At 36.8% G+C, this 12,096-nt stretch overlaps 1 protein-coding gene across 50 annotated transcripts in view; it reads left to right on the top strand.

The window, feature by feature from the left end:
* mybpc2b (myosin binding protein Cb) overlaps window positions 1–12,096 on the top strand; it is a 61,777-nt gene that overhangs the window by 10,887 nt on the left and 38,794 nt on the right. For 46 of the 50 annotated variants that reach the window (XM_064322149.1, XM_064322182.1, XM_064322185.1 and 43 more), the window contains exons 2-5: window positions 6,260–6,289; window positions 7,210–7,227; window positions 8,420–8,437; window positions 10,379–10,396. In XM_064322149.1, the coding sequence (XP_064178219.1) occupies window positions 6,260–6,289; window positions 7,210–7,227; window positions 8,420–8,437; window positions 10,379–10,396 (84 nt within the window). The remainder of the gene's footprint in view (window positions 1–6,259; window positions 6,290–7,209; window positions 7,228–8,419; window positions 8,438–10,378; window positions 10,397–12,096) is intronic. The other 4 variants (XM_064322156.1, XM_064322164.1, XM_064322151.1 and 1 more) reach the window with 3 other exon arrangements.

Raw genomic sequence — 12,096 nt, forward strand, 5'->3', positions numbered from 1 at the left:
ATCATGCAATAATTTTGGAACCGGACAGGTTATACTGAAGATGATGGATACAATAACCCTGTGACAAATAATTCTCCCTGAGCCACAAAATCGCACTTTCTAGCTTTTGATCATAAATACATCAGCCTTTGCAGGCTGGGTGATGTATTTTCAGAATTCACCTTAACATGATTGATTAGAAACAGTGAAGGGAGAATTTGTGACGATCTGTCATTTGACTTTTCTGGGCAATCTAAAACTGTGCCCCGATTTCATCTAGGGATGCAGATGCTTGAGAGGATGTTGGATTAAGGATAGTGGCCAAGCATGCCTGGCTCCATGTATTACATGTTCAGGCCTGATGTGTTGGCTGGTAATAGTGCAACCTGGTTGACTGCATCCATCTCACAGTAACAAACAGACAGAACATGTTGCCAGGTAACAAGCGTTGGAAAATTCAGGGAGGATCACGTCATAAAATGAGGAATAGATTTCGCTGTGCAGCTCAGCTTATGAATGTTTTTAACCGTTGCTAATGGTAAACTGATGTTGTTTTAAGTGGCATTAAGATGCATTTGCTTTTAAAAAAACGTTTTTGCTTTTCTTCCAGTTTTCTGAATTGTAGTCATTGGCATTCACTGCTGCAGCCATTGCTATCAATTCAGGAGAGCTCAGACAAGCATGGGATGTCAGGTGCCACTTATATACTCTTCAGGTGCAGTTCAACAGGTTGACTGTATCCCTGGTGCCCAATGGGATGCTGTAACCCTGGCCAACTAAATGCCTCCCTTCCCTGGAAGGGTAAACAGCACGCTCTGGATTAGATACCAAACCATGAGGCCCATCCACACACTAGAACAGTACCATAAGCCACCCAGTCGCATTTTAAAGCTTTTGATTGCTAAGGTAGAAGATGGCAATTTTACTTACCAATTATCATGGCAATTTTGACAATACCAAGGACATACTCAATCAGATGGTGTGCTTTCTGTCTTACAATAACCTAACTTTCAACATATTTGTCACAGGATTGTGAACAGCAAATTATTATAATTGTTTTTGCTTTATTTATGTTTATGCTACTTTTACTACAGAATACAGAATATCCAAAAATGGACATCTACCCCATCACTATGAACAATAATCTGTGTAATTTGCTAGCATGCAAGGCGATAGCATATATAACTGTCACCTGCCTCAGCTGGGGTCTTTGCTGATGGATAAAAGCTAATATTAGTTCAGGCAGGGATCTACTTCGGTTAAAAAGAGCAAGTAACTGTCATCACTCTCAGTTACAATGCTCTAGAGCTAATTTTTAACATCTTCCATTGGACACAGTCAGTCTGTCTGAATTGTCTGCACTGAGTGTATTTTGAGTCTTATGAAATATGCTAAATGTGCTTGTAATTGTCTTCTTTACATCAACTTGCCTCCACTTGCATTTTGGATTTACGTAATGGTGTAGTCGCTGTTCACAGTTTGCTGTATTCTATGTACAGCTGTGGTTCCCCCAGGGCTTGGGGAAATATGAGGGGTGAAGTTAAATGCCAAAGTTAAATGTCAAATTCACACAATTTTAAATGTGCAATAAAGGTATGTTTTGACAAGCTCTACAGCCTGAGCTAATGTTCTGAGGGAGTGATTTTGCATAGTCTGAAGGTGTGACAGCTCACCTCCCACCATTGTATCATTAGGTTATAAACAATCATTTACTTTGGTTATCCACTCAGAGCAGCTGTCCCTGTTCTGAGGAGTCACTTCTCTCAATTTTCATTTTAATGAAATTGGATACGTTTCTGAACTTTGCAACAATATTCAACTTTTTCAATGCCACCCTAGTCATTAAATGACATACATGGCTTTTTTTTCTATTTTTGGACATTTCCCTCAGTACCTGTCTGGCATAGAGGTAGACCAGAACACATTATGTGTAAAGTTTCTAAAACACAAGTGGCATAACGTTTCCAAAGTCAATGATTAAACATTGTAGCATGAAGGAAGCAGAGTGATCCACTGTACAAACATACTGCTGGTAAATGGTCATTATTAACATTGCAGTGGCTTAAGGAAAGTAAAATGTATGTGCGAATGCAACTTGTTAAAGACAGATAAATCAAGCACCCTGCACTTTCTTTAACTAGGGCAGATCTGTCTACATGACACAAGTGGGTGGCAAAGGCCAGGAGGGGTGTCGTATTACCCCACATGCAAGATGCCAGCCCACCACAGTCCCACTGGAGTCAGCAGTGACCTGAGGCCAGACCATTTCCTCAGCTATGCAGCCAATGCAGATTATGTCATTCCTTTCAGTCTTATACTGTATTTACTTTTTATGTGCCTGATTAATAAACACATAATAAACAGCATTACTTAAAAATACCAATTTCCCTTATTCAATTAAAATGGTTAAAATATTACATTAATAGAATTGCATTTTATCATGTTGTTTATTTTAGGAACTTTAATCAGGAAAGATTATTTATTTCATGCTCACTTGGAAAAATATTGATACATTCCAGCTATGCCTCCATGACTTGTGGTCCAAAGTTGAAATTAATTATACTGGTACATATTTGCAGGTGTGGTGTAATTATAATGTTTACATGTACTGTATATGTATTTTAGAAGGGGTCTGCTTGACATCAATATATCAAGCATATTTCAAGCATAATATAGCAAGTATGTAGGCTCGTGACCTATGAATGGCTGCAGTAATTTTATGCATTCATGGAAAACATTTAACAGAAAGATACTTATTATTATATTCATATTAAATGAATAATCAAATCACTGTGAGAAGCCTGTCTCCCTCTGCTGCTCACAGCCAGGAATTAATGAAGGAAGGATGGACACATTTTACACAAGAGATTACACAGTGACTATATTGCCTTGCCCCCAGTGTTAAACAAATACTGATTTGTATTTACCACAATTATAAACACAATGTCACACATTCTGCAGAGAGTTTGAGTAACGTATTGGAGGCACTGTACCTACAACTGACCTTTGAATTAATAAATTATAATCCACTTGCTAAATACTCAGCAGTGCATTTTTGAGAACAACAGCAAGTTTAGAACAAAACAATTACAGTGTTTTTGGTGGTAAAATTTGCATTTCATAGTTTCTTCTGTCATTTTTTTTTTCAGTGCAGGCCCCCCACATCCTTTATTGTCTGTGAGATTGTACATCTTCACATGTATCAGTGTCCATATCTTTCTCTGTGTTACATCATACAATGGAAGGGCTATAGTCTAGGGAGGTCATAGCCACCATGCAGAAGGATCAGCTTAAACTGAAAACACAGTTTAGATTGAGCACATAGATCACTGTTCTCTAAACCAAAACCAGTTGGGAATCCTCACATTATTGTCAGTGTGTATTGTCTTCACATTCATGAAGATAGTATGTATCAATCTAGACACTCTGGTCAATAAAACTAGAATGGCCAGAAGATATTCCTCTCCCCCGACTTCTCTGCTGCTCATACTAAGAGGAGTGCAGCTTTTAGTAAACATACAATGCTGCAATGCCTGGAAGAGCTCCATGCCACCTTATATTTAACCCAGAATCATTATTTTTTAGCTTAGTTGGATGATATCGGGATGCTAGCTGGTTGTTGGTTTGCTATGGGTTTAATAGTCACTATTTATTGATGCATTAACTAATGTAGCTGTGTATGAAGTGGTATATCATAAAAAGGTGTCATATAAAAAAATGAATATGACTCAGTCTTTCTGGTAGCTAACCTTCGACAGACATTCGACAGAGCAGCTTTTCTCTGTTCCTCATTCCTAAAGTTAAATTTCAATTACTACTAATATTATTGAACACAAAGTGTTATGGTAGGAGAAATTGCATCTGAGCATGGCCCTGTACAAAGTGGAGTACCACAGGGATCAGTACTGGGGCCTCTACTCTTCCGCATTTATGAAAATGACCTTGCTACGGTGATCAGTAGTAATGTAGTTTAATTTGCCCATGATACAGTATTTGGAAATCTGGCAACTACTTTGAATTCTACTAGGATAATTCATGAACATCTGAACAGAATCTAGAAGTGGGTTGAAACATGCCGAAGTACTGCATGTGTTGGGGGGTGGGGGGATAATTTCAGACAAGAATATTTGATGGGAGGAGTGAAAATAGGTAGTGCTCAATGTGAGAAAGACTACTAGTAGTAGTTGTAGGAGTAATAGTAGACCAAAGTGTATCAGGGTCTAAGCATTTTTAGATAGCTATAAAGAAGGCCAACGGGATGCTGGGATATATTGCAAGAAGTATAGATTATCAATCAAAGGAAGTAATGTTAGCATTACATAATGCACTGGTCAGACCTCACTTGGAGTACTGTGTGCAGTCTGGGGCACCACATTAAAATATAGAAGCTCTGGAGAAAGTACAAAGAAGGGTAACAAAACTGACTACCAGCATGAAATTCAAGAGTTATGTGGCTTAGGGAATTCTGCCTAAGGAAAGGAGGAAACTTAGGGGGGATTTAATAGAGGTTTTTAAAATACTTACTTGTATCAGTAAAATTAGTAATAAAACATTTTTAGGCTGAATTCTTTTGCTAGAACAGGCCACATGCTGAAATTAATCAAGATAAAAAATCTAAACAAATACTAGGAAATTGTTCTTTACTCAGACAGTTATTAATGCTTGGAACAGTTTGCCCGGACATGCGGTTGAAGCAATGAGTCTCTGATGGTATTTAAGGCCAGGCGTGACACAGTACTGGATATGCCATAGTTATGTCTTTTACTTGGCTTTTTATTTGTTTGTTTATTTATAGTTTGCTTTTTTATTATTTGTTGGTTTTTTATATTGCTGGTTTCTCTGAACATTTATTTAAAACAATAAATGAGGAGCCAAGTTGTGCTGAACGGCCTATTTTTGTCATGGCTTTTTCTTATGTTCTTATAATTGGCAATAGGAGCCAATTATTTCTGAACATGCTGACAGATGAAATCTTTAATTCCTAAAAGAAAAGGGGGATCCACTCTTTTATGTTCCAGTTCTCGGCCTGTCTGCCTAAAAGCCCAATAGACGAAATTCTCTAAATAAAAAAGTCTCAGGACTTCCCAACCCAGTTCATGGAGATCTAGATTCTTTAGGTTTTCATTTCAATCCTAATTTGACACACCTGAATCTACAAATTTGCGGTGGTAGTGTGGTGGTGCAAAGGGGTCTGTGAGAATATACAAATGGGTTTGTCTTTCTGTCTAAATGTATGCTCACAGTGTATCTCTGTGTATTTTCAGGATTTTTCTTTTTTTTAAGTTTATGTATAGTATAAGGCCTATCAGAAATAAGTTCTCAAAATTAGTTCTCTAATTGTGGCTTCTGTAAAGGTTACGGATGATAAATGTTTGCTGCGTGTAGCTTATTTGCTGCCTTTTTTCTTAGTTTGTGTGCAAATATGAATGATTTATGATGAAGTGCATACGCCAGCATGTTGAAATAGTATCTACACAGAGACATCTGTGTATATAATGTGTTTGTGTGTATAGGGACATACATGTGAGATCACAAACTTGTCTGTTTAACAGGTGTGCTTCACTTTCCGAATGTTTGTAAATATACAGTAGTATGTGCGCATCTTTATCACTTCAGTGATTATTATTAATTTGCTATTTGTTATATCTTTTTGGTAGTTGACTGTGTAGTTTATGTGTGTGTGTGTGTGTGTGTGTGTGTGTGTGTACATTGCCAAATATTCAGAGATCAGAATGCAGACATGAGTCTCCTATGGATAGTAGCATAATCCCAGAACTCAAGATGAGATGTGATTACTGCATTTCTCTTGAAAAAAAACTGGTGTCTTGTGCAGTGATACAGTATGGCATTCATGTGAGTGAGATTCTGTACTCTGGCGAATGTGTGAGTGAGATTCTATTTGTGGCACACCTGCAAGCCACAGTGATTGTGATGTGTGTTATGTACGGTTGGTATGTTGTCTTTGGTTGTGATGCTTATGTTGACAGGCCTGATGCTCAGTTCACATCCAGGCACACTGGTGCCATGACTCTGTGTGAACTGTGTGGCAAAATAAGCAAGATGGTCATGCATGATGACAAAGCTCCCTGGAGTGGAGAGCTTGACTAGTTAGCCAGGTGTCAACTGTGCTGTGAGATAATAATGTTTTTTAGCAGGAGTTGTGCCTAGTACAGGAAAGCAATTGGTTTCTTCTTCCTTTATAAAGCTCACTGGTTACATGCCACAATGACAGTATAATCTTCTCTGGTCAATGTTTTAAAATTCTTTGTTTTCATCAAAGCAGTGGCAGAAGCAGCACCAGCTGATGCGGGTAAGATAAAGACATTCTGGTTGTGTGAGTGTCAGTGTGAGCATATATTGCACATGTCCGTATGCATACATATATGCCTGTTATTTTATTATTAATAATTTCTGCATCTTTTAATGAATGTTTATTGCCATGTTTATGATTGATTTTTTACATGTGAACATATCAGATCCTATATCCATAATTATATTTGTACTTGCATGCTAGGGATGTGCAAAGAATCTTGGTTTCCATATTCCGTTTACTCAGTGTACAATTCATAGGGGTATTTTGAAAATGCTAGCAAATAAAAAATTTCTAAATAACAAAAACTTGACATCCATAAAATGGTAAAATCACAATTCATATCATTTAAAAATTAACAATAAAATGCTTCACATGTGCTACAATTATATTGTTAAGAAGTGATTGGACCATTTATGGTACAGTATATTGGCATAGCTTCTCTTCTAAAAGATTTCTGCAGGTCTCCTGAAATAAAGTAACACATGCACCTGTGAGTTATTTATATAGGTGAATGCATTTGGTTATGAAGACTTTCTTTGTATTGCAAAGAAAATGCTATTGATGATGAAAGCAAACCCAAGAAGAAAGATCCAATAGCAAGGTCTATTCGAAGGGCCTTGGCTAAGAAACCTTGTGTTTGAATTGTTTTGCACTGTTTCAGAGCATGCATGTTGGATGGGCATTTTAACCACAGGGCTTCAATTGGTGTAGTAACACTGACAACACTGCATGGGTTGGACAATAGCAGAGTAAGACCCTGTATATTTTCCACTAAAAGTTCATCACTGTCCTGCACAGTGGCAAAGAGTTAGTTTAAACCCATTCAAATAACAGTAACTTGTGCCAGGTTAGCAGTTGAAACTATTATATTTACTACCACAACTCAGTTTTAAAATGCTTTCTTTCACTCTCATTAGCAAAACCCAAGGCTGCCGGTAAGACAAATACAGAATTAATTTAATTCCAGTCTGTGTGTGCTTGTATGTATGTATAGTATAAGTAGGTAGCTGGGAGTGGAAAAAAGTATCAGCAACATTTTGTGTGTTTTGAAAGATGTTTGTATTTGCATGTAAATGCTGTATTAGAACATACATGGACAATACACTATGATAATTTGTTCAGTGTTTATTAATTTGTTCACGTTATGATTTTATTTTGAAAACTTTATTTTTGTAAAACCCAGCTTCCTAACATAAACCATTTTAAAAGATGTGGATCTAAATCTAAATAAATCTGTTTTATTTGATTAGCGCTTTTTACAAAAAACACTACAGAGTAGCAGAAAAAGTGCGAAAACCAGGCTTAACCCACAAATTGCAAGCGCATGATGTACAAAAAAAACTCTCCAGTGGGGAGGAAAACCCTCAAACGATGGCGAGAAAAAACTATCAGATGGAAAATCCTCCCCTGGCCGGCCTGATGTAAAGCAGAGGTAGAATGGAAGGCAGAAGAAATGCAATAAGGGATCTATCAGAGCTAATTAACTGGGTTGAGCAGGATACAGTTGAGGTTCTGTAATACACTAGCTGTAATAGTAAAAGTCCAAATGAAGGGACGTACACTACCGTTCAAATCTTTGGAATCGGTTTGAATGAAATTGATACTTTTATTCACTAAGGTAGCGTTAAATTTATCAAAAAATACAACCAGGACATTGATAACGTTACAAATTACTATTACTGTTTGAAATAACTTTTTTTTTAATTCAGTCTTTGCTGATGAAAGCAAATCCCCATTTTCAGCAGCAATTTCTCCAGTGTACTGACAGTACACTCTTTCCTCATCCTTAGGTATTCACACTAATGTGCTAATTTGGTACTCGTGACGGACTTCTATTATATTAAGTGCAGCTAAAAACAATTGTGCTGCTTAATTAAGATATAAAATATCTTTCTTTCAGTTGCTACAGTATCTAGTACACTTTCTAGTGTTCTAGAGTTCAAGTTTGAAAGTTCAATTTTGGTTTAAAAAATTTTCCACTGTAAGTTCATCACTGTCCATCACTGTCGTAAAGAGTTGTTTAAGCCCATTCAAATAACAACAGTAACATGTGTCAGGTTAGCAGTTGAAACTATTATATTTACGGCCACAACTGAGTTTCAAAATGTTTTCTTTCACTCTCATTAGCAAAACCCAAGGCTGGCGGTAAGACAAATACAGAATTAAATTAACTCCAGTCTGTGTGTGTTTGTATGTATGCATAGTATAGTAGGTAACTGGGAGTGCAAAAAAGTATCAGCATCATTTTGTGTGTTTTTGAAAGATGGTTATATTTGCATGTAAATGCTATTTTGGAACATGCATTGAAAATACACAATGACACTTTGTTCAGTGTTTATTAATTTGTTCACGTTATGATTTTATTTTGAAAACATTTTCTTTATGTAAGACCCAGCTGGCTAACATAAAATCTTTTTAATAGATGTGAAAATACATCAAATTAAATCTATTGCATTTGTATAGCGTTTTTTTTTTTTTTTTTAAATACAAAAAACACTTTACAAGGTAGCAGAAAAACTGCTAAAACCAGGCCTGAACCCCAAAATTGCAAGGGCATGATGTGATAAAAACTCTCCAGTGGGGAGAAAAACCCTCAATGGTGGTGAAAACACTCTCCGATTGGAAGAAATCTCGAGAGGAACCCAGCTAGAGAGAGGGAGATCATCCTCTCCTGGCCAGCCTGATGTAAAGCAGTGGTAGAATGAAATGTAGCAGAAATGAAAAAGGGAGCAAACACAGCAAATAAACTGGGTTGAGCAGGGTACATTACCATTCAAAAGGTTGGAATCGTTTTGAAAGAAATTGATACTCTTATTCACCAAGGTACATTAAATTGACCAAAAAATACATCCAAGACATTGATAATGGTCTTTACTTATGATTGTAAAGCCCCATTTCCAGCTGCAATTTTTCCAGTGTGCTGACAGTTACCTCATCCTTAGGTATTCATGCTAATGTGCTAATTTGGTACTAGTCAAAGCACTTCCATTATATTAAGCGCAGCCAAAAACAATTGTGCTGTTTAATTTAGCTATAAAATATCTTTCTTTCGGTTGTTTCAGAATCTAGTACACTTTCTAGTGTTCTAGAGTTCAGTGTTGGTTTAAAAAATGACCAAAAAGAAATATCTTTCTCTAGAAACTTGTCAGGCAATTGTGAGATTTCCAAGAATTGTAAGACTTCTAGCAAAGGTGTGCACTACTGTCTTGAAAGAAGAGCAAACTGAATCTAACCAGGACAGAAAGAGAAGTGGAAGGCCCAGATGCACTACTGCTCAAGAGGTCAAGTACGTCAGAGTCTATATTTTGAGAACCAGACACCTCACAGGTCCTCAGCTGTCAACTTCATTGAAAAGTACTCATCAAACACCAGTTTCATCTGCAACAGTGAACAGACAACTTTGGGATGCCATCCATAATACTATTTTCCAATCATCTATTGTCCAATATTCCTGATCTTTTGCTCATTTTAACCTTTTATTGTTTGCCAATTTCAGAAGTGGTTTTTCTTTGAAACTTTGCCTATAAGGCCAGCATCCTGAAGTTGTCTCTTCATTGCTGCAGATGAAACTGAGGTATGGCAGGTACAGTTCAATGAAGCTGGCAGCTGAGGAATTGTGAGGTGCCTATTCTTAGAACTAAAGACTCTGATATACTTGTTCACTTGTGCAGTCGTGCATCTGGGCCTCTTCTCTTTCTGTCCTGGCTAGATCCAGTTTGCCCTCTTCTTTCAAAATGAGAGTAAAGATCCAATAGCAAGCTCTATTTGAAGGGCCCTGGCTTTTTTCCAGTAAAGCTTGTCTTGGAATTATTTTGCACTGTTTCAGAGCATGCATGTTGGATGGACATTTTAACCACAGGGCTTCAATTGGTGTAGTAACAGTGACATCACTGCATGAGTTGGAGAATGGCAGAGTTAGCCCATGCAAAGACTCTGTATGTTTTCCACTGCAAGTTCATCACTGTCTTGCACAGTTTATTTAAACCCATTCAAATAACAACAGTAACATGTATCAGGATAGCAATGCAAAATATAATTTTTCCTACCACAACTCAATTTTAAAATGCTTTCTTTCACTCTCATTAGCAAAACCCAAGGCTGGCGGTAAGACAAAGACACTTAATTTAACTCCAGTCTGTGTCTACTTGTATGTATGTTTAGTATGGTAGGTAACTGGGAGTGCAAAAAAGTATCAGCAATGTTTTCTGTGTTTTGAAAGATGTCTGTATTTGCATGTAAATGCTGTATTGGAACATGCATGGACAATAAACAATGATAATTTGTTCAGTGTTTATTAATTTGTTCACGTTATGATTTTATTTTGAAAATGTTTTCTTTTTGTAAGACCCAGCTTGCTAACATAAAACCTTTTTAATAGATGTGGAAATAAATTAATTAAATCAATTTGATTTATACAGTGCTTTTTACAAAAACATTTTAAAGTGGCAGAAAAAGTTCTAAAACCAGGCCTGGACTCTCCAAATTTCTTGAAAATGATTTTAACAAATAAATAAATAAATATTTTTTTAATAAGTTTCCAGTAGGGAGAAAAACACTCCCAGATGGGACAAAATCTTAAGAGGAACCCGACTAAAGAGAGGGAGCCCACCCTCTCCTGGCCAGCCTGATATAAAGTAGTGGTAAATTGGAATGCAGAAGAAATGCAATAAGGGATCTATCACAGCTAATTAACTGGGTTGAGCAGGGTACAGTTGAGGTCCTGTAATACACTAGCTGAAACTGTAGAAGACCAAATGAAGGGATGTACGCTAACATTCAAACATTTTGAATCTTTTTGAAAGAAATTGATACTTTTAGTCACCAAGGTAGCATCAAAAACACAGCCATGACATTGACAATGTTACAAATGACTATACTTATGATTTCAAAGCCACATTTGCAGCAGCCATTTCTCTAGTGTACAGACAGCGCACTGTTACCTCATCCTTAGGTATTCATGTCAATGTACTAATTTGGTACTAGAGAAAGCACTCCCCTTATATTGAGTGCAGCCGAAAACAACTGTGTTGTTTAATTAAGCTGTAAAATATCTTTCTTTCAGTTGCTACAGTATCTAGTAAACGTTCTATTGTTTTAGAGTTCAACTTTGAAAGTTCTATTTTGGTTTAAAAAATGACCAAAAAGACGTACGTTTCTCTAGAAACTCATCAGTCAATTGTTGTGAAATTGCCCAAAAAAATGAAGATATCGTACAAAAATGTGCACAACTGTCTTGAACGAAAAAAGCAAACTGAATCTAAACAGGACTGAAAGAGAAGTGGAAGGCTCAGATGCACTACTGCACAAGAGGAAAAGTACATCAGAGTCTGTAGTTAGAGAACAGAAACCTCACAGATCCTCAGCTGGCAACTTTATTGAATAGTGCTCAAAAACATCAGTTTCATCTGCAACAGTGAAAAGACGACTCCGGGATGCCATCCATAATATTCTTTTCCAATTATCTACATTCCAATATTTGTGTTCTTTTTCTAATTTTAACCTTTTCTTGTTTACCAATTTCAGAAGTGGCTTTTTCTTGGAAACTTTGCCTATAAGGCAATGACCTTTGGTATGCATTTTTGTACGCTGCTTTGGATAAAAGTGTCTGCCAAATAAATGTAATGTAATGTAAATATAATTTAAAACTGAGGTATGGCAGGTACCGTTCAATGAAGCTGGCAGCTGAGGACCTGTGAGGTGTCTGTTTCTCAAACTACAAACTCTGATGTACTTTTACTCTTGTGCAGTAGTGCATCTGGGCTTCTTCTATTTCTGTCCTGGCTAGATCCAGTTTGCTCTCTTCT

The sequence above is a fragment of the Anguilla rostrata genome, chromosome 2 (genome assembly GCF_018555375.3).
Source record: "Anguilla rostrata isolate EN2019 chromosome 2, ASM1855537v3, whole genome shotgun sequence".
Taxonomy (NCBI): Eukaryota; Metazoa; Chordata; class Actinopteri; order Anguilliformes; family Anguillidae; genus Anguilla; species Anguilla rostrata.